This window comes from Lepisosteus oculatus, chromosome 12 (assembly GCF_040954835.1).
Source record: "Lepisosteus oculatus isolate fLepOcu1 chromosome 12, fLepOcu1.hap2, whole genome shotgun sequence".
Lineage (NCBI taxonomy): Eukaryota > Metazoa > Chordata > Actinopteri > Semionotiformes > Lepisosteidae > Lepisosteus > Lepisosteus oculatus.
In genome coordinates this window covers 19,162,267-19,185,990 of record NC_090707.1, presented here as the reverse complement: position 1 = coordinate 19,185,990, position 23,724 = coordinate 19,162,267, and the positions used below count along the sequence as shown (strand labels likewise).

The following is a 23,724-nucleotide window of genomic DNA, read 5'->3' as shown; positions in this document are numbered from 1 at the left end:
TTAATACACAAATGTTTGTTATATTGATAGTTTTTCTGATGATTTTGCTTATGTGGCCACCATATTGGAATGTCCAATTATGTCTAATCACTTGGATCAAGGCTGGGAATCCTGCAACCACACATTGGTGACAAGGAGCAAGTGTAAGTCCTCTGTCCTGTCCACCTCTAGACCATTCATCTATTTGACATGTTACAGCCTCCATAGCCCTGTAGAGGAGACAATGGAGGATCAAGGAGGAGGGGTAGTGAAAAGTTTACTGATATCTCTTAGAAGATAAGGGAAGCAGAAATCAATACTGCCACACTTATACAATACATATATATTATTAAGTACAAATGCAGTACCGATAGCATTTTGGAAGCAGGATGCAGAAATATGGACTGACTTGGAAGTAATTTGCAAGGATAATGTGCTAAAATAAAAGGAGATTTACTCAAGAAAAAGGTTAAGATACTGAGAGCTAGTAAGCCTTTCTACTGATATTTGCAAAAAACAGATGCCAGCAATGTCAGAACTACTACTGCCACTGATTCACCCAATTCATTCCTGATACACTGTAAAAAAGAACTGTTAAAACCCCACAAATCTATATGCTAGTAAAGCCTGTTGATCATGGATATGCTTAAAATTCTCACTTCAGCATTTGTTTTCTGTGAATTCAATTTAAACACTTCCAATATGGCTGTTGCTAGAGTCCCACAATAGCTTTAAAAAGCAGTGGGGAACTGTGCCAGCCCTGTCAAGTTGGAAGAATCTCTTTTAACAGGTAATGACAAAATGCTGGAACCCATTTATATTCTCTAGTTGTGTGTTAAGTTGACAGACTCCTAGGGCGCTCGAAGCACGGGCCCCTCTGCTGAATCACAGAGTCACACAGATGAATCAGCCAATTAAGCTGCATGAATGTTTTGTGCATTTACACCAACTGTCAAAAGTATTAGCCTTTCTTTCATTTTTTGTTCAGAAGTGCAATCTCTATTGGGCCAAGAATGAAAAACTTTGCTTTAAACTTTTAATTGAAATCCCAATACAATACTTCCTGCTGAGAATCAAAGCAGTTTCACTTTGTCTTGGCTTAACTTTAACCCCTTCACTTTAGTCTAAGCTTGGAAAAAGCATTTGTTCTTCCAAAAAAGGTTAGATATCAATATTTCTTGAACACATATTGAAATGCAATGTACAGCACAGCAACATACAAGTGCATTTTAAAAAAACTGGTGCCAATCAAGTTACCTTTAAAACAAGCTACTTTCTGCATCAAATAGCCTACTTTAATTTCACCTTTATCAAATCAAAACCTGCCTTCCAAAAACCACATCAATCCTACTAGCTACACTTATATAAGATATAATTGCTACAGCTATTCCACAGACATGTTCACCAAGCTGGTATGCATAAAGTCATGCATGAATAGAAGAAGAAATTATATTTCATGTAGTGTTTGATTTTCTTTGTGCATCTTACAGACAAACTCAAAATACCAGGTAATTTTTCCTTGTAAATGTAATTCAATCCATTTCTCTCAGAATTGCTAGTAGTTTCTATAAATTGATGTATTTGTGAACTCATTTCCTTATACAAGCAAAGGAATTTTAAATATCATAGTTTACTTAAGAAAATATTTATACTTTAAGTGTTATGATATAAAGTTATCTTACATTAACGCTATGCATTTAATATTTTAATTTGTAATCCTGTGAATAACAACATGGATAATCTGATTTATATACCTTATTTAATTTCAATATATGAACAATAATACCCCTTCTAGGCCAGAGTGGACAACAGCAAAATGCTAAGTCCTACCACTGTCCATGACAGCAAGAAGTTGTAACTTAATGCACTAGACTAGACAGTTTAAAAGATTATGTTCTAAGCTAAAATTTGCTGTAGATATTCTCTGTTCATACTTGATTGTAACAGAAAGCAACTGTTAGGTTTAATAAAAATCTAATTAAACAAAAGATAACAGAGGAATGGGAAAGAGATCTGGAATTTGAAATAGTTCATTTGGAAAAATACAAAGCAAAATTGTGTTCCAGATTAAAGTTCTACAAATTGTCTTTCCAAAACTTTAACTTCCATTATCAGTATATCACAAGTGTAAACTTGTAATTATAAATTATTACATATATATTATTAAATTATAATACAAAAGATACTATCATTGGGCCTTGAAAGCTTAATCAGTAAACTTGTTCATACCGCAGGTTGTACACTATGGGAAGTTCAAGCCTGAGTCAGGTCACTAGCTGACTGTGACTCTGATTCCTCAAACCCATGCACCCTATTGTCACAATCAGCACTACCTACTATTCTATTTAGAAAAAAAATGCTTATGTTCAGCTATTATGCAGTGAAGTTCACTAAGCTGATATGCATAACGTCATGCATGAATAGAAGAAGAAATTAAATTTTTTGTAGTGTTTCATTTTCTTTGTGCATCTTATGGACAAACTCGAAATACCAGCTCATTTTTCCTTGTAAAAGTAATTTAATCTATTTTTTCGCTTTGTTTATAGCTTTAATCCACTCTGCCCTCCTAGGCTTCTATCTTCTTCAAATCAGTATCCCCTGAGACAGCAGATTATCCTCTTATCTAGAAAGAAAAGCTCACTTTTAAATTAATCATACCTCATTCTAACTAATTGCTGCTACTGGAAACCTTAACATGGAAAGAAGACATCACTGGTTCTGAGCTCCTCTTATCATGTTACCTTTCAATCTTCTAATGCCTTTTAGACATTTCTATCTCATTTAAAAGATAAACATCTTGATAATAAATCACACTGTTTCTACTCAATACATAGTTCACACTAGTGAGGCAACCTACTATAGCAAAATATTACATAAAGCAAAAAAGCAAGAATTGCTAATTAAATGGTCAATGAGCACAATAATATGCCTTCCTTTGTACACATCTAAAGGTCCTCCTATAACTGTCTTCCATGGTTAATTGGTTCATTTATTTTAAAACTTCATTGCTTTCAGTTCAGTTGCAACAGAACCATAGTTTTATCTAATTAATTCACAAGGTACAATTATGCAGGGATCAGATAACACCAAATAGTATGTCAGCCAGGTGAGATCCATTTTCCATAGGTATCTCTTGTATCGTTTATACAATTTTTTACACATGATGTTTTCTTGCTATTTAATTATGTGAATCAGCACAGAACTGAGTTCTAAGAATGAAAAAGTTAAGCACCATAATTTAAAGGGCAAAAAGTCAGTTCAATAAAAAATAAAACATACAATATCCTACCTAGCTGTTGAGACTAAGTTCATTGCATTACAATTTTTGCATATGTTTGCAAATGCATACAATACATGCATTTTGGTATACCTTAAAATGCACAAACCAACTTTGACTTAGTCTGTCCCAGTTGGGCATCAGGAGTATACACACTATAAATACCTGTGCAAACACTTACTTGAAACATCATAGTTCAACAGTACAGTGCTAGTAATTCTGGAGGGAAAGCAGTGCAAACAGTAAAGTTGTTTTCATTTCTGAGTTAAAACTGCAAGGAAAAGTCAGTTCAAAGTCTAGATTTTTGTATTACAGAAAATTCAATGTTTTCACACTGAAAAGGATTGTCATGGAGGTAGGTGTTGTGACAGCAGCTTAAATAAAAAATTATGAAAGTAAAAACTCACTAATCAGGGAATATGGAGCAAGGTCACATATGTAATTTAATTTCAACAACTTGGTGTTGGAGAAATAAACAATACCTTAAAAGACCAATTACAGAAAAATAACACATACACAAGACGTACAAACACAAACTAATACTTACAGGCTACAATTTACAAGAATAATTAATTGAGCTGGGCAGCCTGGTGGCACAGTGGTTAGCATTGCTGCCTCGGTTCAGTTTCTGGAGTGCCATCTGTGTGGTAATTTTTATGTTCACCCCTCGTTTGCGTGGGTCTCCTCTGGGTTCTCCAGTTTCCTCCCACAGTCCAAAGACTTGCTGGTAGGTTACCTGGCTTCTGGGAATTCTGGGCCTAGTCTGAGTGTGTGTGTGTTTGTGTCTGCATGTACCCTGTGATGAGCTGGTGTCCTGTCCAGGGTGTATCCTGCTTTGCGCTTGCTACTTGCTGGGATAGGCTCTGGTTCCCCCATGACCCTATACTGGATAAAGTGGTTAGAAAATGGCCGAATTGAATCCATCATCTTCATTCTCTCTCACTAGATCCCTAACACTGATCTTAACGCACCTAGAAGTGGATTTTTATAGGGGCAACTTAAAAGTTTACTAAACAATTCCCCACAGACGAGCCCGCCCTCTAAACAGATGCTAAAAAAGAACAACTGGCAGATCTTAAAACAAAAATTAAACCTTTCCAACAATATATGGTTTCCCCCAAACTTAGTCTCTTTAGTGTTCAATTCCTGATAGCTTTAGGCTCATCGTGAAGGAATCCAGTGGTGAAGGAGGACTGTATGTGCTAACTCACTCACTCCTAACTCTGTTACCTGTTGTAAGAATGCAACGTGTTCAAATAAGCAGATCTAGAAAGTTTTAGCACGATATATTTGAGTTAGTGCAGCGGAGCACTAGAGGGTGGCTTAGGGACACTCCAACAAGTAAATAAATTCATACACGGAACTGAATGCAGTTGATTTTCATCAAGTTTCTCTATAAATAGGTTTAGCACAGAAGAGTAGTTGTCTTATGCTGAAGTGAGATAAGACTGGCAAAATCTTGTGATGAGACAAGTACATTTGGTTTAAATTCAGTCTTGTGGTAAGACAAAACCTGGGTTAAGTTAGTTTTAGAGTCTGCACAGAAGTGTGTTTGTTACTGATAATGCTCAGTGCTCACTCATCGTCTCAAGCTGAAAAAAAAATTAAAGGAAAGGTTTAGCTACCCTCTCTCCAAGAAGCCAGTACTCCCTTGAGATTAGAGGCTGAAGTTCTCTGGTGCAAGGAGCCACATCAGCCAATGGTTCAGGCTGAAGAAGCCCCATAAGGTTAAGACTAAAGGGAAAATAGAAAAAGACACTAGGTTCTGACCATACAAGGGTTATTGCACCAAGGCAAGGTGGTCTGGCCTTAGAACCAGCTCCATATTTCACTATAGCAAAGAGTGCTTCATGTTCATATATGATTTCTGCCTCTTGACTTTCTTGACTTGTTTTTTTAACAATTGCAATTAACACAGTCAACAACTGCATTTGTGCCTTTTTTCTCATAATTATACAAGGTTTTCAGTCGTTACTACACTGTAGAACATTCGCTAAAGTGTGCGAAACACAAATAACACCAAATCATAAGCAACTGACTTTCCCCAACATGGCACCATTGGTATTCCTAAATTTTCAAACTTACATAGTATTTATTTTTACTTTGTTTTATTATTTGTCATTATTATTTACTGTACATTTACTTACACACTTTTCAGTACAGGACAATTACAATGGTACACTATCAGGACTTTCATATAACTCTTGAAATATTTAACTTCTGATTTGAAATACTTGATTATTAAGAGATTATGTCAAATCCTGTTCACGTGGTAACTATAATATACATACAGTATATTACTCAAAAGTCCTGGATTTATTACATAAGACAGTCAAAGACATTTTTTTATTTTTTCAAATATGTTGTCCCTGTTTGTCTGTGTGCAGCAATATGCATTTAAAACTAAGGACACAACCAAAGAGTCACTGAAGTATGGAACAAGCTACCTAGTTGTGTTGTTATAGCTGATACACTGGTTTCTTTCATCTCTGGATGAGATCCTAGGATTGGAGATCCAATTAGCCTTGGAGGGAGTGTGTAGCCAATGCAGGGTGCCATTTTGTGAATGAACCTGGAAGAGTTTGGACATTCAGCATTCATGAATTATGTGGACCCCAAACAGGGGTTTTTGTGAGTAAAACAAATGGCTAGAGATTCTGCAGAGCATGTACTGTAGGTCACAAACAGACAGAATACAAAGTAAGAACTAGTTCAAATATGTAACTTTGTCATGGTGGGCATATACACTTGATGAGTGAAATCAAAACAATATCAGCAAAAGATATAATTCTTCTAAAAAAAGAACAGTGTGGAGAATCTACATACACATCTCCTTAAATTAAAATACTTGGAAATTTTTGGAATGATCTTTAAAAATAAATAAAACAGTATTAAAAAGATTAATATAAAACATTATACAATTAGGTTTTTTCAATATTGACAGTAGTTTTAATGTGATGTACAACTACCAGTATGCCCTGCTAAACAGATACAAGGATGTGCTCTAAACAAAGGTACCCAGAGGGACAAAGCAGATGTATGAAATAAGTGTTATTTTTGATGTTGATTAAGCTTCATTTAAACATAAAAATCTAGACCTTTCTTAGTTGTACAATTGTTCCATGGAAATGTCTTGTGGGAGAGTGTTTTAAATGTAAATGTTAGTTATTTCCAGAGTCAGAACAGCCCCACAATGAAACATTAAGAAGATTGTGCAAATAGCTAAAATCAGAACCAGGGCATTACAAGTCCCATTTGTCCAAAAGAAAGCAATATTGCAATTTAACACTGTATTGTATTTAAAGCTGCCACCAGAGCCACTGTGCAGGTACCTGGGCCAGGGAGAGACTAAATTACAAACAGCTTTTAGTTCAGAGGAAATAACATTTGTTTAACATTATGAACACTACAATTAAGACAGTGAAATGGAGACATTGCACAAACGAACAAAATGAGTCTGTGAATCTCTGTTGTATAGGACTTGCCGCCAAACACAATCAACACATTCTGATATCCATATACTACTGCCAGTAACAACTCCCAGTGATCCAGTATACACTGGAGGGCATAGAAGACTGAGCTAATCAAGTTGTTTGGTTTTGTTGCTCAAAAACATCCAGGAATTCCACTGCATGAATATTAGCTAATATCTAGTCTTTGCACAGAAAATTAACAGCAAAGAGACAGCATAATCCAGATACTGTAGCTAAGGACCTCAGTTTGTGATACACAAGAATGGAGACCAGTTTGAGTCATTTTCTCAGGGGTAAAATCTTCAAATCAGGATAACAGGTCTAAATAGCAATTGTGACATGAAAAAGAGAGTGAGAGGAGTTTCCAACAACTTATAACATTGCAACAGGTACCAATAACAAAATGGAACCAGTTCTCTATTGATGAAAAAAGTCAAACCAGATTAAAGACTGAACATCTAAAAGAACATGGAAGAACAATATTTTAAAAAAATTACTAGAAGCACATTGTGTCCTCTAATAATTACAAAAGCCAATGAAATACATTATGGAATTAGGGACATTTCAGATTCAGTAATTGCTTATTCCATATCTTCATGATAAATCTCTACAGTGAGACAATGTAGATTTGTTGGTTATTCCAAGGCAGGAGTTTCCAATCCTAATCCAGGATCCAGAAGCCAATGTGTCTACAGGTTTATATACCAACTAGCAGGTCACTGGCTTGACTGGACCAACTTAAAACCTTTTCCCAGCTCTTTAGGAACTGCTGCTTTAAAGAGAACTTAAACAATCTACAGATACACTGTTCTTCCGGATCCGGGATTGAACAACCACCCAGTTCCAAGACAATCAATGTCACTTTGTTAGGGCTAAAACCGAAATCAGTAACTTTGGCTCTTTCATTCCAAGTCTGTTACAGCTGATCCTTACATATTTAGGCAACTGTCAGCAGCAAAGCCAATTAGATAATTAAAAGCCAATTTATCAACTTATGTTATGGTGACATCAAAGTTCTGCAGACAGGAAGAGCTAAGGTTACCTACTCCTTGCCTAGAATTTTCTTCAGCTGAATTTGTTGCCTGTATATCTCCTTCCCACTTTAGATAAGGAATGCCAAAAACCTTATTATTTTAAATCAAAACTGAAAAGATACAATATCTTTTTGAGTGCACTTTTGTGTAACTGATTGAAATTTGAGTTTATTTTTGCTTTTCAGATATATTCTCTTTTTCATCTTAAAAAGAGCCCTAGGATGCCAAGGTGTAAATGGTAATAGAGAATAAAAACTGCACTGTATGGTAAAAAAGGCAATAAAAAGTAAAGCTTTTACAAGCCACTGAAATATATGTTTAAAGACTTATAAGAGACCTCAACATCTGCTAAGATGGAAATTCCTTAATTGCATTTCAGTAAGATTCATGTTATTTTTGCCAAGCTGTAAACATACATCGGTTGTAAAGCTTTTTAAACAAACCCTGGGCTACACAGAGGAATTATCATATCCAGCAACGTAGACCTGTGTTATGGACACTTTTGCAGTATCTATGTAGCATGAGAATGATTTTTTTATAAATAATATTGTATGAGCATTGTTTGTTATTTGCCTAATGGCAAACTCAAATTACTCTTACAGCTGATCTAAGTCAAATAAACGCCAGGCGGAATACTAATAATGTTGGAGTTTAAATGTATTTAAAATCCATCAAAGTGGGAAATCTCTCTTCTTTCTCTAACATATGTCCTGCTTAGATATAGGCTGGTTGACCTCACCAAATTGATGAGTTTGGCAACATTCAGCAAAAATTGTCTAAAAATAAACTATAGATTTTTGCTGTAATGCTGATAATGCTGTATATTTGCTAGAGATACAGTATACTGTAACTGAAGTGCTGACATATTATCTGCAGTATGGTGTTCTGGGAATTCACGAAAACAAAAATATAACATTAGTAATGCATAACTGTTTTAGTAATATGATAAAATTAGTTTACTGTATATTTTTAGATTCAGAATAAGATAATGCTAATAATAGATAAAGCTTTCAGCTTTGCTATACAGCTGTCATAAGAGACAGGAAAAAAGATTCCCATGACAGTTTATCCTGAATTTAGGAAGAACTTCAGAAAGGCCATAGATGAGAGGAGGCCATTCATCTATTAAACTCATCTGGTTCTGTATCTCTGCATCTCCATACCCAGTATTGGTTGTATTGGATTTCCCCCAAAAGGCACAATTTGGAGAAGACAATAAAACCCAATCTGTATTTGTTGAGAGATGGAAGGAAACCAGACTGCATACACAGAAAACCTGTGTGAATATACAGACAGCCTGCGAATTTCACACAGCAGCCCCAGTGCAGGATGGAACTCAGGACCTGAGAGCTATAAGCTAATATAGCTAACTGTCATGTCAAAGTGTTGCCTAAAATGTAGAAAAGGATGGTTTCAAAACATCGACTTCTGGATTATGGGACAAGAACACTTCTGCTGTGCCATTCAGATATGCCTAAGAAAAGAAAAGGCCAGTATATTTAAAATAATTTTCTCACAACACAATTTGCCATGGTTTCTAATAACTGTGTATTAGCACACCTTAACACACCTAAAGTGTGTAACAAGGCAAGCACCTACGCTTCAGCCAGAAAAAAAAAATGTTCTGCTTTCCTCAGTTTACACAAATTAAATACTAAATGTTGTCCTATAAATGACTTGTCATAGTAATCTTACAAGCACATTCAGTATACAAAGAAAAGTTTTTTAATTTAAAAATTCCTTCTTAATTAAAGTAGATCATGATTTTAAACCATTAAGTGCAAAATCTAATGTCTTATTCCACTAGATGGCTGGGAGATTTCTTAAAAATAATAACATGTATAGGTTTGACAAAAAACGGATTCACATTTTCACAATATCCCAGCGTTAGACAAATCAGCATTCTTGCTTTAAAGAGACACCTCAAATAAAGCACAGTCTCAGATTTAAAGAAAACCAAGCCATAGATCATAAAGGAATTTTCTTTAGATCGCCGAAGAAAATACACAAACATGAAGCAGAATAATAACATTACAACAAGACGTAATGAAGGCATACATCAGAGAACAAAGCATACTAAACACATGATCAGACAGTTCATGTAAAGTACAGTATTAGCAACACAAAAGCTCTGAAGCTTCTGTAAATAAAGTGTTCTATAGTAATTATTATTACTTGGCAATATGCAATATGGGGGGAGGGGGGGGGGGGAGTTCACCAAGAATAAATAATGAAAACACTAAAATAAAATGAGAAAAAACACCTCAAAAGAAACAGGATGGTTCAGATCTTGCCAAAAAAGAAATGCTGTGGTGTAGCAGTAGTGTATAGGAATCTGAAACAGTACCTTTATGACAATGCAGATATTTAGCCTTAAGGTTGGCAACAAAATATACAATTTCACTGAAAGTCTGAGCAGAAATACCAATAATTAATCATTATTGTTCTAGCATGACAAGGAACATAAGAATCATTGCATCTCAGTGTTGTTTATTTCTTAAGGTAATCACATTAAGATCTTACTGAATGAAAAGAAATAATCACAAGACATAAAAAATGTAATTTGCAAACATATGCTGAGGTATCAGTTATCAGTTAAGCAAATCTAGTTTGTATTACAGTTATACCTGCAGGCTTCACACAGTATATTAAACAGGTGTCAAATAAAACCATTATTAGAGACCTATGTTAGAAAAAAACACTAACAGAAATTGTTTTTCATTTGTAACATCATTAGAGCTTTGAGAAAGAAGTGTTATGACCACAAGCAATTCACTCCAAGCTACCAAATATAACCAAGATCGAATGGCATTGAAATTACAAAAATCTGAGATGACAAATTACTTTTGTTTCCACTTTTTAACAAAAATAGATTACGATGGTGCTGTGAATTCCACAACAAAGAGGCCACTAGTGACTTGTAGGATTGTACATAAAACCTTATTTACAAACTTCTAAAAAATAAGAGGTATGGAGCTCTGGTATAATTCTGGATCTGAGGTGCTGAGGTGTATGGAGTTTGTATGTTTTCTCCATATTTGCATGGGTTTCCTCTGGGTGCCCTGGTTTTCTTCCACAGGCTTAAAACATACTGGTAGGTTAATTGGCTTCTGGGCAAAATGGGCTCTGATATGAGTGTGTACATGTCTGTGTGCGTCTTTGAATTTGAGTTGTATTCCAGACAGAATTCTAAGAGGTGATTTTGGTCTGAACCACATTCACCTGCCATCCTCAGTTACGTGACTTACCGATCGAATACGATTGGCTGGGTGATACATAATACTAGGAAGCAGAGGCTTCTCGTTGGTCACTGACCTCTGCTACATACTGAGAGAGAAGAGACTCTGATATGTGCTTACCCCCAAAAATGGGAGGATTGATTGATTGATTTAGTTTATCATTTAACATCTTACCAGTCAATCATAAGCAACTGCTGTTTAATGTGAAAAGGTGTCTGTACGGAGCTGCCGCTGACCATGAGTGAACCTAAGAGGAGCTATACTGTATATTTGCTGGAAAATTTGCTGTTTGGAAAACCAGCCCAAAGAAAAAAAACAACCCACAAAAACCCCAGTATCAGCAATAAATTTGACTTCTGATAGTACCTATGACCAAGATAGCAATCTTAATGATGAGAAGGAAATGGCTTTAAAAAAAAAATTAAATGCAAAAGGTATGGCTGTATTTTAAAAGGTATGTTTTCTGTATTTAATGAGCATTAATTTGATTAATTTTATTATGCAACAGGAAGTGTGAACAATATGACTATCATCATGAGGTTTCTAGCAAAATAAAGAGAGTAATTACACACACAATGTGTGTCGAGAAAATGTGTGTCTAGATATTAAAAATGAAAAGCATTTCATTGCCGCATGCAATTCACTGAAATGCGTTCAATCAAACTTTGTAAATGCTGTAAATAACAACTGGTAGGAACATTCTCCTTACCATGTTCTATTATGGCTATTTATGACCAGCAGCCATATCACTCTGCAACTCACAACTGGAAACCCACTGAAGCTCAGCAGGTGTCATTACCTGGATGGAAGACCTCCTGGGAAAAACTAAGGTTGCTGCTGGAAGAGGTATTATAGGGGCCAGCAGGGTATGCTCACCCTGCGGTCTATGTGGGTCCTAATGCTCCAGTATAGTGATGGGGACACTATACTGTAAAAAACATGCCATCATTCGGATGAGACGTAAAACAGAGGTCCTGACTCTCTGCGGTCATTAAAAATTCTCGAAAAGAGTAGGGGTGTAACCCTGATGTCCTTGTCAAATTTCCCATGAGCCCTTTCCAATCATGGCCTCCTAATAATCCCCATCTATGAATTGGCTTCATTACTAGGTTCTCCTCCCTGATGTGTGGTGAGCGTTCTGGCACACTATGGCTGCTGTCGCATCATCCAGGTGGGGCTGCTCACTGGTGGTGGAGGAGGGGAACCCCATTACTTGTGAAGTGCTTTGAGTGGACTGTCCAGAAAAGCGCTATGTAAATGTAAGCAATTATTAATTATTATTAATAATTAAGCCTTTATTAATAAGCAATATTCTACCTTCTTGTACGAAGGTACGAGGGAGAGGAAGAAAATGCTTTGTTAATACATAAAAATTAATACATTTAAAACAACGCCCCAAATCATTTTGAAAAGTTCAAGCCTATGATTAAAAGGTTTTAGTTCAGAACCAGATTCAAGTTCAGAACCAGATTCAAGTAGTCAGAAGCCCATAAAGCCAACCTACTAGATTTCTTTAGATTCAACGTTAAAACAAATGCTTTTTTGTTTTTTCACATGGAATGCATGTATTAGAGCACGAAGCAGAGAAATTTTTTTTTTGCTAATTTGTATTCAAAAAGCACTTGAAATTAATGCATGTTTTGGAATTTACTCTGGAGTTTCAAATCACAAAGTATCATGACACTATGCTAATTGCTGTGAAACTGCTTTAACTTTATTACTGATTAGCATGTGCTAATTAGCACGTTTTAACTTATAATGGTATTAAAGCCCACATTTTATTTTTGATGTGTTCATTCATATAACTCCTTCCAGATTTATACTTTATTCAAAACAAAAAATTGAATGGAAGAGGAATAAATATATAGAAAATCTGCAAGGAAGATAAACCAGAGTACAGTAAAAATAGAAAGCCCAAGGGAACAAAAACAGGACATCAGAGGACCAGGCAATTAAGTGCTTTTTCCAAAATGTCAGTAGTATTATAAACAAAAGGACAAAAGAACAAAAAGTATGCACAAAGTAGAACTTACTGTATGTGCTTTTGATTATGAAATAACTGGAATTGAAAATGAGAGTTATTTGTAACAAATACAGCATTAGTGAAGAAAGAGGAAAATGGGGGGAGTTGGGGGTATAGCAATATAAATCAAAAAGAGCATTCGGGTAAAAGCCTAGATTAATTGAATACTAAGATGCTGTGTGTCAGACATAGAAAAAAAGTACTGCAGAGGGGCAGAGTGTTCAGAATACTCTACGCATCGCCAGATATGCATGTAATTCAGATATGAATTATAATACTTTCTTATATGATGCAATCAGGAAGTAGTTAAAGAATAAGTAGTATTGTTATCACGGGAGATGTTACATAGATTGGGAAAAGCCCTTAGGGACATCAGCAGCTGCAACAAAAAAGGTAAACCTGGCTAACAACTGTTTCTTTAGTTTGTCAGAGCACCTACTAGAGCTGAGGTCTCAAACTCAGTTCCTGGAGGGCCTTGTGTCTTCTGGTAATTGCTCCAAACTGAGCAGTCAATTAAATCTTTAACCTAATTATTTTCTAAATTAAGACATGTATAGAATTTTTCTTAAACTCTTTTACATTTGATTACACAAGACATGCGTTTCATTAAAGGTCCAGTTATTCATAAATCACCTCAGACCCTGGTAAGAAGTGTTACAATTATGTAGCTATTTAAATAATTAGACTATGTAACTGAGACTATGGGAGGGAAAGCCTCGGTTTATTTAATTCAAAACAAGGGTTTACAATTTCAGAAAAGCAGGCTGTGAGGGATTAACACAGACTTTAAAAAAGGAGAATGAGATAAGATAGGTAGGAAATTGGTAGGAATTCCATGGCACGTTCAATATGTTCTGCTTGAAGCACCAAACATACTCATCCCAAAAATAGTTAAATTTAAAAAATTGAAAGCACTGCACCAAACTATGAATCACTAAATATTTACTGCTTAGTACAGTATATAATATTTTTAGTTAGACACATATACTGTATTTATTTGTATTTATTTATTAAGGTATTTTGCAGTTGAATTCAGAATCACTGAAGGATCAATTACCTGTAAATAGCTTGGTTATTACAGTTATGCTGTTAATTAAATAAATCAGATCATCTATGTGGGAGGATTCTGGTGGAAAAAACTAAGACAATTTGTTCTCCAGGAACTTAGCTTGAGATTCTTGACTTAAATAGTAGTAATATATTTGTTTGCTCATTAAATTGAAAGCACAGATTAAAATGGACATTATAAAGGACAAGAAAGAGAAAGTAAAGAATATTGCAATGAAGGCTGAAATGGATACTAAATATTACAGTATTACAATTGAAAAAGTACAGTAAACGAGTGTCTCAGAAGTAACAATGAGAAACATTTAGACTGTGAAAGTGAAACGGCAAATAATTAAATTGATATTTCACTCAGGTCTTTCAGCAACTGAAAAAATGCTTCAACCTGAGAGAAGAGAACTTCTTTACTGATTAGTATTAACATACAAGAAGAAGCAGTATTATTAAAATTACTATAGATAGTAAGTTGACTTAATGTACTATATATTACAACATAAGACCTGATAAATTAGAAGTATGTAAAGTTCCAGGGCCTGACAGTTTTATAACCACTTAAGAAAACAATTAATGCAATACATACTGTAGACCAAAAACTCTTTCAATAGTCACTCAAGGTCCACGTTCAGTACTAAGGTACTTATTGTATTAATTGTACTAATGGGTCAGTACAACAACTCAGTTCCAATTTCAAGTTTTAGAACTGCCCTCACGTAGGTGCAACGTAACCAACTGGAAATCTGCAGAATAAAAAACAAAGCTTATTGTGGGTGTGTCATTCCCACCTGTGTCTGCTCATCATCAATTGATCCGATAGTTAGAATTGTTCAGTCAGAAATAGTGACAACCTGAGAAGAGGGTCTGTAAAGCCAATAGAACTTTGGCAACCTTGAAGTAACTTATGTTTGACACTCAGGACTGACCAAAGAAATAAGTTAAATAAAATCTAAACAAGCAAGCGGATCAATAAAGTCATCAACTGGCACTGGAGATTTAGAGCTCAGCTGGAACAGGAACCAGCAACCAGTATTCCTCCAGGACTAGGATTAAGAACCACTGTCCTACACAGACATGTTGAAAGAACTGAATCTTTTGATCCCAGAAGGCTATAATTCTTATGTTCTTATGGCAAAACTGTCCCTTTTTAATAGAGTCAAAAGAAGCCTATGCTGTACTTGAGAATAATGTTAGAGGTTCTTCAACCACAGGTATTAATTGTAATAGGTTGGAGAAATGAATGAAAATAGGCATCAAATAATTAAACTTAAATATCCTCTAAAAAACAGAGGGATGTTAAGAAGGCCAAAAGCAATACTGAATGTGTGGCTCATCTCCACCATTGTGAATTTACATTATTACCATTTGGGAGATGCCTCTGTGTCCCTAGATGTAACAGTAACAGACTCAGGAAATGTTTCATTCCCACTGCAATTTCATTCTCAAGCGATTTAAAGTAACTCTCTCATCTCCTGTAACACTATTGTACTGTCTTCCTTGTTGATAATGTTTGTCTTTGTTTGTTGTATTTCCCTCAGGGAATAATAAACATTGAATTGAATTTAACTGTATCTCTACAGGTGCATTTATTGTACAAATTCCAGAATAATTTCACTAAGATTCTAGCACATTTTATCCTGGAACAGTGCATTCACAGATGCATTATATGACAGGGAGCACGTTTTTACAGGGGGACAGCTTGGATAATTTAAAAAATAATACATATTTTTTACATTATATAGAGTATAAAAATACTCTTCAAATAGAAATGCCAGAATGAATTATGGGAAGGGAAGTGCAATGCCCATTACTAATTTTTTCCTAAGGTTTTGGACTATGTCCTCAATGAAGTTTACTCTAGCAAACATCACAGCTATTTTGCAAAACGACCTCAACTTTTTAGAAAACAAGAGGACACTATATAAATTGTGTTTGTTTACATTGCATTACCATTTACATCAAAGGTTGAATTAGTTTGATAGGTTTGCTAGCACCTCAAATGTCTGATATTTAGGCCTACTGGTACATACTGTAACACTTGTTCTGCTTGCAATCTTTTTGAATCGCACATTACTTTACTTATAAACATTTATTGGTTATTTTGTCAAAGTATTCCCACTCCCAGCTTTTTTGTCATTTTGTCATTTAACTCAACTTTCAATTTTTAGGTAAGTTTTCTTGACACATAATAAATCACTGTCTCAGATATACTAGATTTTAAGGTTTTTAAAACAAATCATAAAATATACCAAAAAACCAAAAGTGAAATAATTCTTCTCAAGTTCAGAATGTCTACACATATCTAATGTGGTAATACTCATGTGCAGAAAAAGTTAAATAAGAGGAGCCATGTGCAACTGTTCAGTATATTATACTCAAAAGTATTAACTACAGACAAAAAAAATGTTTTTACCACAGCCCTCCAACAGTCTATTTATGCACACTAAGAAACCTTTTCTCAATTACCATTCACAGTAGGAGAACTGCAGTAACTGGGCTTTGTGCCACTTCTTGCCATCCATCTTAAATTAAATGGCTTAATCAGTGCCAAACAGAATGGAAAATCAAGAAATACTGAAATTAATTACTCTTTCTCCATATAACACACCAAAACCTATTAGGCAGTACTCTTTATTTTTTATGATTTTTTGTTCATACAGTCTTGAGCACTGCAGTTGTAATTCAAAATACAAGATGAAAATAGATGCATAAATGTGTGGACCACTGTTAAAATAGGTAGAGATCTACTATTTAATACATGCCCAGCAGCTCTTCAGTAAAGACCACTGAATTGTGAATAGATAAAAGACACTTGAGGGATGATGTATAAAACAACAACCTAATCTCTAGCCATTTCTCTATTAGATGCAATTTCTTACTAGGTTGGGAATAAAGGCAAAATCAGACAGATCTGGGTTTATAATAATGAAGCCTTTACCCCCACCTTTTGTCTGAATTCAATACACCTGTCACTGCTTACCAGTATTTATTGATAGCATGTCACATTTATTCTTCAAGGCCAAGTCACAGCTCAGAGACCACAAGCACATTCATTGCACTGTATCTGTATGATTATGTTAGAACATTTTTTAAGTAATGATGTCTAGTAATATGCTTGAAATTAAAGGGAATATTCAACATTAAATTGGGTTAATAACAAACACTTTATATGTAGATTGATCAAATATTTTTAACCTAATGATGTAATTACCGCTTTTTTTAGGGTGAAGTATCACAGCTTTGAGATGTGTTTGTATTATTCTGTTATTGAATAACAGAACAGTAATCCGATAGTGTTTTTTCTACCTTAAATGACATCTTCAAGTCATACTGAACCCATTTCACCTGGAACAGCTGCTAACAACACTCTATCAGTATAACATTTGTTATACATTAATATGCATACTTACCTCAGAGTGTAATTACCTCAAGAAACTCCCATGGAAGAAATGGTTGTTCAGGAACTCATTTTGAAAAATCTTTCTAAACATCAAATATTATAAAACACGAACAGTGTCTTCATGCTTCTGGTTTTAAACATGTCGGGAATGAGGTAAGGGATGGATTCTTTATATGGAAATTATAACGTTCAGAAAGAATCTTAAAAAGCAAAATATCTAAAGAAAGGTATGCTTTACTCACGTCTGAATTAAAACGGAGCTGGCAGATGTTGCAGGAAATAACTTGCTTTTTCTTTGGAGGAATAGACACTCCAAATGTGTGGTTAATTACAGCTTTCTGTACAGGATCCATCTGGAGAGCAAACATCAGAAAAGCACACTTAGTACAGAGCTGGGGAGAACAGTCTAAAGCTGAACATTAGAGAGATTTGATGTTTTATCAGCTGACACATTATTGGGGTATTAAAAGCTTGCATATATCTTATGACTTATGACTAGATGACGCATGTTTAGTTGATTACTGTTTAATTATCCAAATGTGCCAAAATACTGAAATCACCAAGAACAAGAATTTTAATGCATGTTAATCATTCCTGAGACTAAAATAATAAATTTCATATGCAACAATAAATCTACTCTTAGTTTTAATGCTAACAGGTTACAAAATTGGGTCTGAGTTTGTCCTTTAATTACACTGACAAATGCAAACTAAGAAAGCACCTGGATTTGCAAATAAAACCTTATCAATGAAATGTCATATTCACACAACACTTTTTGCAATGTAACACTGATAAATTTGTTTTTTTGAGAAACTGTCTATGAATTATCAAAACATAATATATATCATAGATATAGTATATCACTGAAAGAGAAACAGTGAAAGTAAAGGCTATACTAATACTAAAACAATCACTATGTTGGTTTTGTTTAACTTCAGAATGTAACAGTACCTTGACAATGGCAACATAATATGAATTAAACAAAATGTACAACATTTAACTTTTGTTCTCAGATTGAAAATAAAAAAATGTTCGTTAAAAGACTAGAGCCAGCAACAAAACTCAAATACTAGACACCACATTAAAAATGCAAAGTTCAAATATGGCTTAAAATTGCTGTGGTACAAATATGGCTTATAATGAATGAAGAGGCATTAAACTTTCAGCTGCCAAAAGTCATTCAATAGCTTTATTATAGATATACTATACATAAATAGGCAGCATTAAATAGCTAGGCAGATACTTAAAATCAAGCAGAAATATTGTTCATGATGACAAAACATACTAATAAAAAAGGAAAGCAAAATGGAAAATTTTAAGAATATTTTGAAAACTAATTCTCAATCTATTAGGCCTTGCATGTTTATTTTTAATGTATACATTATTTTTACCTTTTGGACTGTAACGTAGTTTCCAGCAGTTAATATGCTCCAAAATTAATATACAGAGAGGAAACAACTACCAGTACTGTAATTAAAGAACAAAATAAAATAATTTCTGCATCAACAGAAAAACTCATAGAAAATAACTGACCAAAATCAAAACTAAAAATACCTCTTGCAATTGAAGATTCTCCTCATCAGTTCAGCATTGAAGGACGCACATATTCAAATATAAAAATTCTCTTGTATTTATTTCAAATGGTCATTTTAGGACAAGGATGTAAAAAAAGTCTAAGCCACAGTTCTGTGCAGTAGCACAAGGGCAAACTCACAAACAAAACAAGCTGACAGCTCTCTAGGGGCTGTAGCTCTTGATTACCACAAGGCAGTTGCTGCTCTTTCATAAACTAGAGAGTACTAGGTGTCATTTGGTCACAATGAAAATCAAGAATCTAAGCCATTAAAAATTTATAAGATATTACTCATGGCTTGGATAAATTACAGCATGCTGGAGGGCAACATTTCAGCTTTCTTAAACTCATAAGAATGGATTTAATTTTTAGATTTACTGCCAACGTTTTATCAAATTTTAATTTGAAGTTAAACTCTACTATAATACTATTCTTTAATTTTATACTAAACACTTTTTGGAAAAACAAATGATAAAACCTCTGACAGAAAGGAAATCTTTCAAATTCTGTAAGACTTGTGCTTTGTGTCAATAACATCTTACGAACAAAAAGATGAGCGAGTCTCCTGACCTGCTGTTGCAATTTAATAACCCATAATGGCTTGCAATAATTGCACTGTGATTTTTAATTAAATCTTATCTTTGTATTTCATATTTGCAGGAACAGAACAACAGATTTTAAAAACAAGTCAGTAATGTTCCACATCTGAGATCCTACAATATAATAGTATTTAATTGCTTTTACCAGGCTGCTATACTATTCAGATATTGATTCATTACACTTGAAGATTGACTTTGTCTATCATTTTTGCACTGTTAATTACACTTTACTGATAAGAAGTGTTATGGGTGATGCTTTTAGTGTGGCAGGCTGTCACTATCCAATGAATTTCAATTACACACTTCTGTCATTTCTCTCTTCACAGCTCCTCACTCTGCTTTACAAAAATAATTGAAAACCTATTCTGCTAAGCAAACAGGGTCTGACTTGTTACTTTACTTAAGCAACATTTCTAGGGGGGAAAAACTCCAGGAAAAAGAAAGAAAAGATTGTGTGTTAAATTGGTCATGAGTTCTTTCGGTTTTGGATGCAGACATTGTAAGGGACTGGGTTCCAAAAATGAAATTGCAGCAAAGCTTTTCTGGCAGATTAAAGAGAGACTTGTTCAGGCTGTTTGAACTATGAACAAAGATGCTATGTGAGGTAAAAAATCTTTAAAAAAATCTTAACCCAGGGTGCAGGAGTTATAACATGAAACCAGAAAATATTCAAATGTAATGACTTGTCTAATGTACTGTATATATACTGTAGTTTCCAGGGGTTTACTCGGTCTGGTTAAAAAACTGAGAAAAAAGGTTCATGTGGCTCATAATGTAGACTATGTATCTAACAAAATGATTGTAAACATTATTTAGAAAGCAAATGGCAATGTAATTTTTCAACAAGAAAAAAGCAGCATTAGATAACTTGATACTTAGCCAATTTTCCCTTGATACGTGGGATTTGCATGACATCCACATGATGCTAATCATGTAGCTTTTCTCCACCATGTAAGATCAGTTTGATATTCATACTGTACGTTTTTTCACTTTTAAGAACATATGGCTAGATTCTTAACTTCCATTATATGCTGTCTTTAATATGATACATCGGTTGATTTTACTGCAGTATGCAGCCTTTAGTACTGCAATCATTTATTGTCCATCCACAAACAAAACCAGCATGTTAATAAAATTGATCCTTTTGGTAATACTTGGAGGTTTGTACTACAAATTACCAAATTGTGTATTCAAACTAGAGCAGCAATCATCATATTATGTTAGCATTAAACAGCCCTCTTTCTTGCCATTTAGAATGATTATTGTCTGTGATATTTTAACCAAGTTGGCATCGTGTTTGCTCAGCAAACAAGGCTTAGCATCTGATACACTCATAGTGTTTAAACATTAATATGTTATGTGGGGGATCTAGAACCTGTTTATCCTAACACTGTTAATATAAGCTTGGCTATATTGTATTACATTGGTCTGCCTGATCCTGGTTAGTCTCTGTGCTTCAAAAAATTAAAAAGCACTAATTATAAGTGGTGACACCTGCACTGTACAACAATATTGTAAAAGATACTTTCAGATAACCAATGTCACTCTGTAACATCCAACATTCTAGATAGAAATTTTTAATTCAAGAACAAGTATCACATCAAGCAGAATAACATATCACAGTTATACATTCAATTAATCAAAGGGAAAAAAATAAACAACTGTTTAGCTTAAAGGGTGGGAATATAGAAAAAAACTAAAGTTGTGTTTCTATGTACATTAAACAATTTACTGAGCATAATGAATACAGTAAAAAAGTGAGTTTTAAAACTTTTTTTTTACTGAAAAAAAAAAATGTATAAATTAAACACACTAAATCTACCGTAGTTTCAGGTACTGTATGGAACCAGCTTTTTACCTGGGTTGGCAAGACAGTCTGCAATACTATTCTCTTATATGAGTCACACTTAGTGTCTTATACATGAAGACTTTCAGTTCTTGAAATATATTTATTTTCTGTTATTTTGTAACTTCTGCCATTTATACAGTAGCTTTTTTCAGTTGTTAACTGTGTGTTTTTCAGATCCACAGGCACGTGGCTATGAACTCTGTGATCTCACATAGGAGAGAATGAGAAAGCGCAGCCAGACAGCTCCAACCTGATTAAATTGAGGCACCCATCTTTTAACATGTCACAGTCAATGTAGTCCCAAAACTGCAAGTTCAGTGCCAATCAGCGAGGCTCTTCCCTCACCACTGCATGCCTGCAAGTACTCAGAAGGCCACAGGGGTTAGTTTGTTTTACCAAGAAAGCCCTGACCAACTGTTACCATCCTACCCTTGGCAGCACTCGGGCAGTTGTGGGCTGCCATTTGGGAAATCTGAGTCACAGTCAGCAAGTACTGTGACCCAGGCTTGAACCCATGAACCTGCACATGGGCTAACACCTTTACTGGTAGAGTTACTCGGGAGGCCAGATGTTATCTGTACACTATACATTCCCAAAGTCTGTATAAAAAGAGCTTTCTACTTCAGAAACAATCAGTATGTCTTTGTATGAACAGCTAATAGTTTAGAAAAATGCTCCTTTTATTTTTTATCAATTACTAAGTATTCTTACACTTTAAATAAAGTATATATCTACCAAATTTGTTAAAATTAAAATAAAAGTCTTCTTATATTAAATGCTGGGGCAGTCATGTGTACAAAACAGGAAAAGTGACAATAATACTTTCAGAACTAGCCAATATTTTCAGGAGTACTAGAGGTTTCACCACAGTATCCTAGACAAAGAAATAAGAACTTATAAATAATACTCATAAATAATACAGTACACGTAATCGTTAGCCAGTATTGTTATAACCATACTAACCTTAGCTTTCATTAAATGATAACAGAATTGATTATCACTTAATACTGCAATGTCTGATGAGTTTTTTAATTCTAAAGACAATGCAAATATAAGTTGTGCTGGGCTAAAGAAAAGTCAAAACCAAGTATGAAATATTTTTAGGTCCCCAAGCAATCTTTTGGAAATATTTCTAGATTATAAAATTACAGATTATATTTTAGAAGACTATAAACCTGCAGACAACCCACCTTCTAGCTCTTCTGAGAAAATGTAGGAAGTGCATGGTTAAGGAAGACCTATTTTTCAGTCTATTTCAGGTCACATCAGTTTCTATCTGCCATCAAAATGAAAACAGCTTTTGGGTAGATTAAGTCAAAAATCAATTTTGTTCAGTCTAGTTTAGGTAGTGTTAGGGGTGGGGAAATCAATGACTGGGTGCACACACAGCATTCAAGCACCACATGCAATCTCTTCAGTTCTAGGAAAAAAACTATGATTTCTAAATGAAAACCATTAATGCAAAACAAAAATAATCACTACAGAAAGTAATACATTATTCAGTCTCAGGAAAGAAAAAAGCAAAGTTCAGTTCCCTAAATTTTGATATAGTATGCATTGCTAAAACTGCAGAAATTACAGGTTTTACAAGGTATGCTTAAGTCACTCATTGCATTACAGTATGTAAAAAAGCAATTAGACAAAAGCGGCACTTACTGTATTGAAATTGGGGAAGAGCCCAACAGGAGAAGTCGTATCCACTGGAAAGGACATAAAAGGTTTCATATCCAATGTGGACTGCATCATCAAAGGTGTTCGCACAAGTGCAGGAAGTGTGGTGCTATGGCATGTACTTCCTGTAAGTGAGAAATGAAATAAATGCCTTTAGCTCTAGAGCAAGAGTCTATTTCTAGCACATGTTAAAGAATAAATGATTACTACACAAGCTCTTGCAGAAATAAAAAATTCTGAAGCGACGACTGTGATTAGGGAAAAGAAACACATCATTTTCTAAATGAAGCAGAACATTTCCCTGCGAATGGCTAAGTTTGAATCCTGGAGAGACATATGGTGTGTGAATCATCCTGGCAGGTAGAATGATTGTGTCTCTGAGTCTGAACAATCTGACGAGCTGAAGAGGCTGGGGACAGGCACCTATTAAAGCCAGATGCTTACTGACAGCATGCGGGCCTATCAAATCGGTGGAGCTAAAGGGCTACAGGGACTTCATGCAAATCTGGGGCAGCAGAGGTCAAGCAGCCTCTCAGATTATTGTTTGT

At 34.7% G+C, this 23,724-nt stretch overlaps 1 protein-coding gene across 8 annotated transcripts in view; it reads right to left on the bottom strand.

The window, feature by feature from the left end:
* Positions 1-23,724, bottom strand: part of znf385b (zinc finger protein 385B) — a 124,880-nt gene that overhangs the window by 13,840 nt on the left and 87,316 nt on the right. For 6 of the 8 annotated variants that reach the window (XM_015359080.2, XM_015359087.2, XM_015359084.2 and 3 more), the window contains 4 exons: positions 23,162-23,301; positions 17,727-17,837; positions 5,704-5,828; positions 4,882-4,990 (listed from right to left, as the gene is read on the bottom strand). In XM_015359080.2, the coding sequence (XP_015214566.1) occupies positions 4,882-4,990; positions 5,704-5,828; positions 17,727-17,837; positions 23,162-23,301 (485 nt within the window). The remainder of the gene's footprint in view (positions 1-4,881; positions 4,991-5,703; positions 5,829-17,726; positions 17,838-23,161; positions 23,302-23,724) is intronic. The other 2 variants (XM_015359088.2, XM_015359081.2) reach the window with 1 other exon arrangement.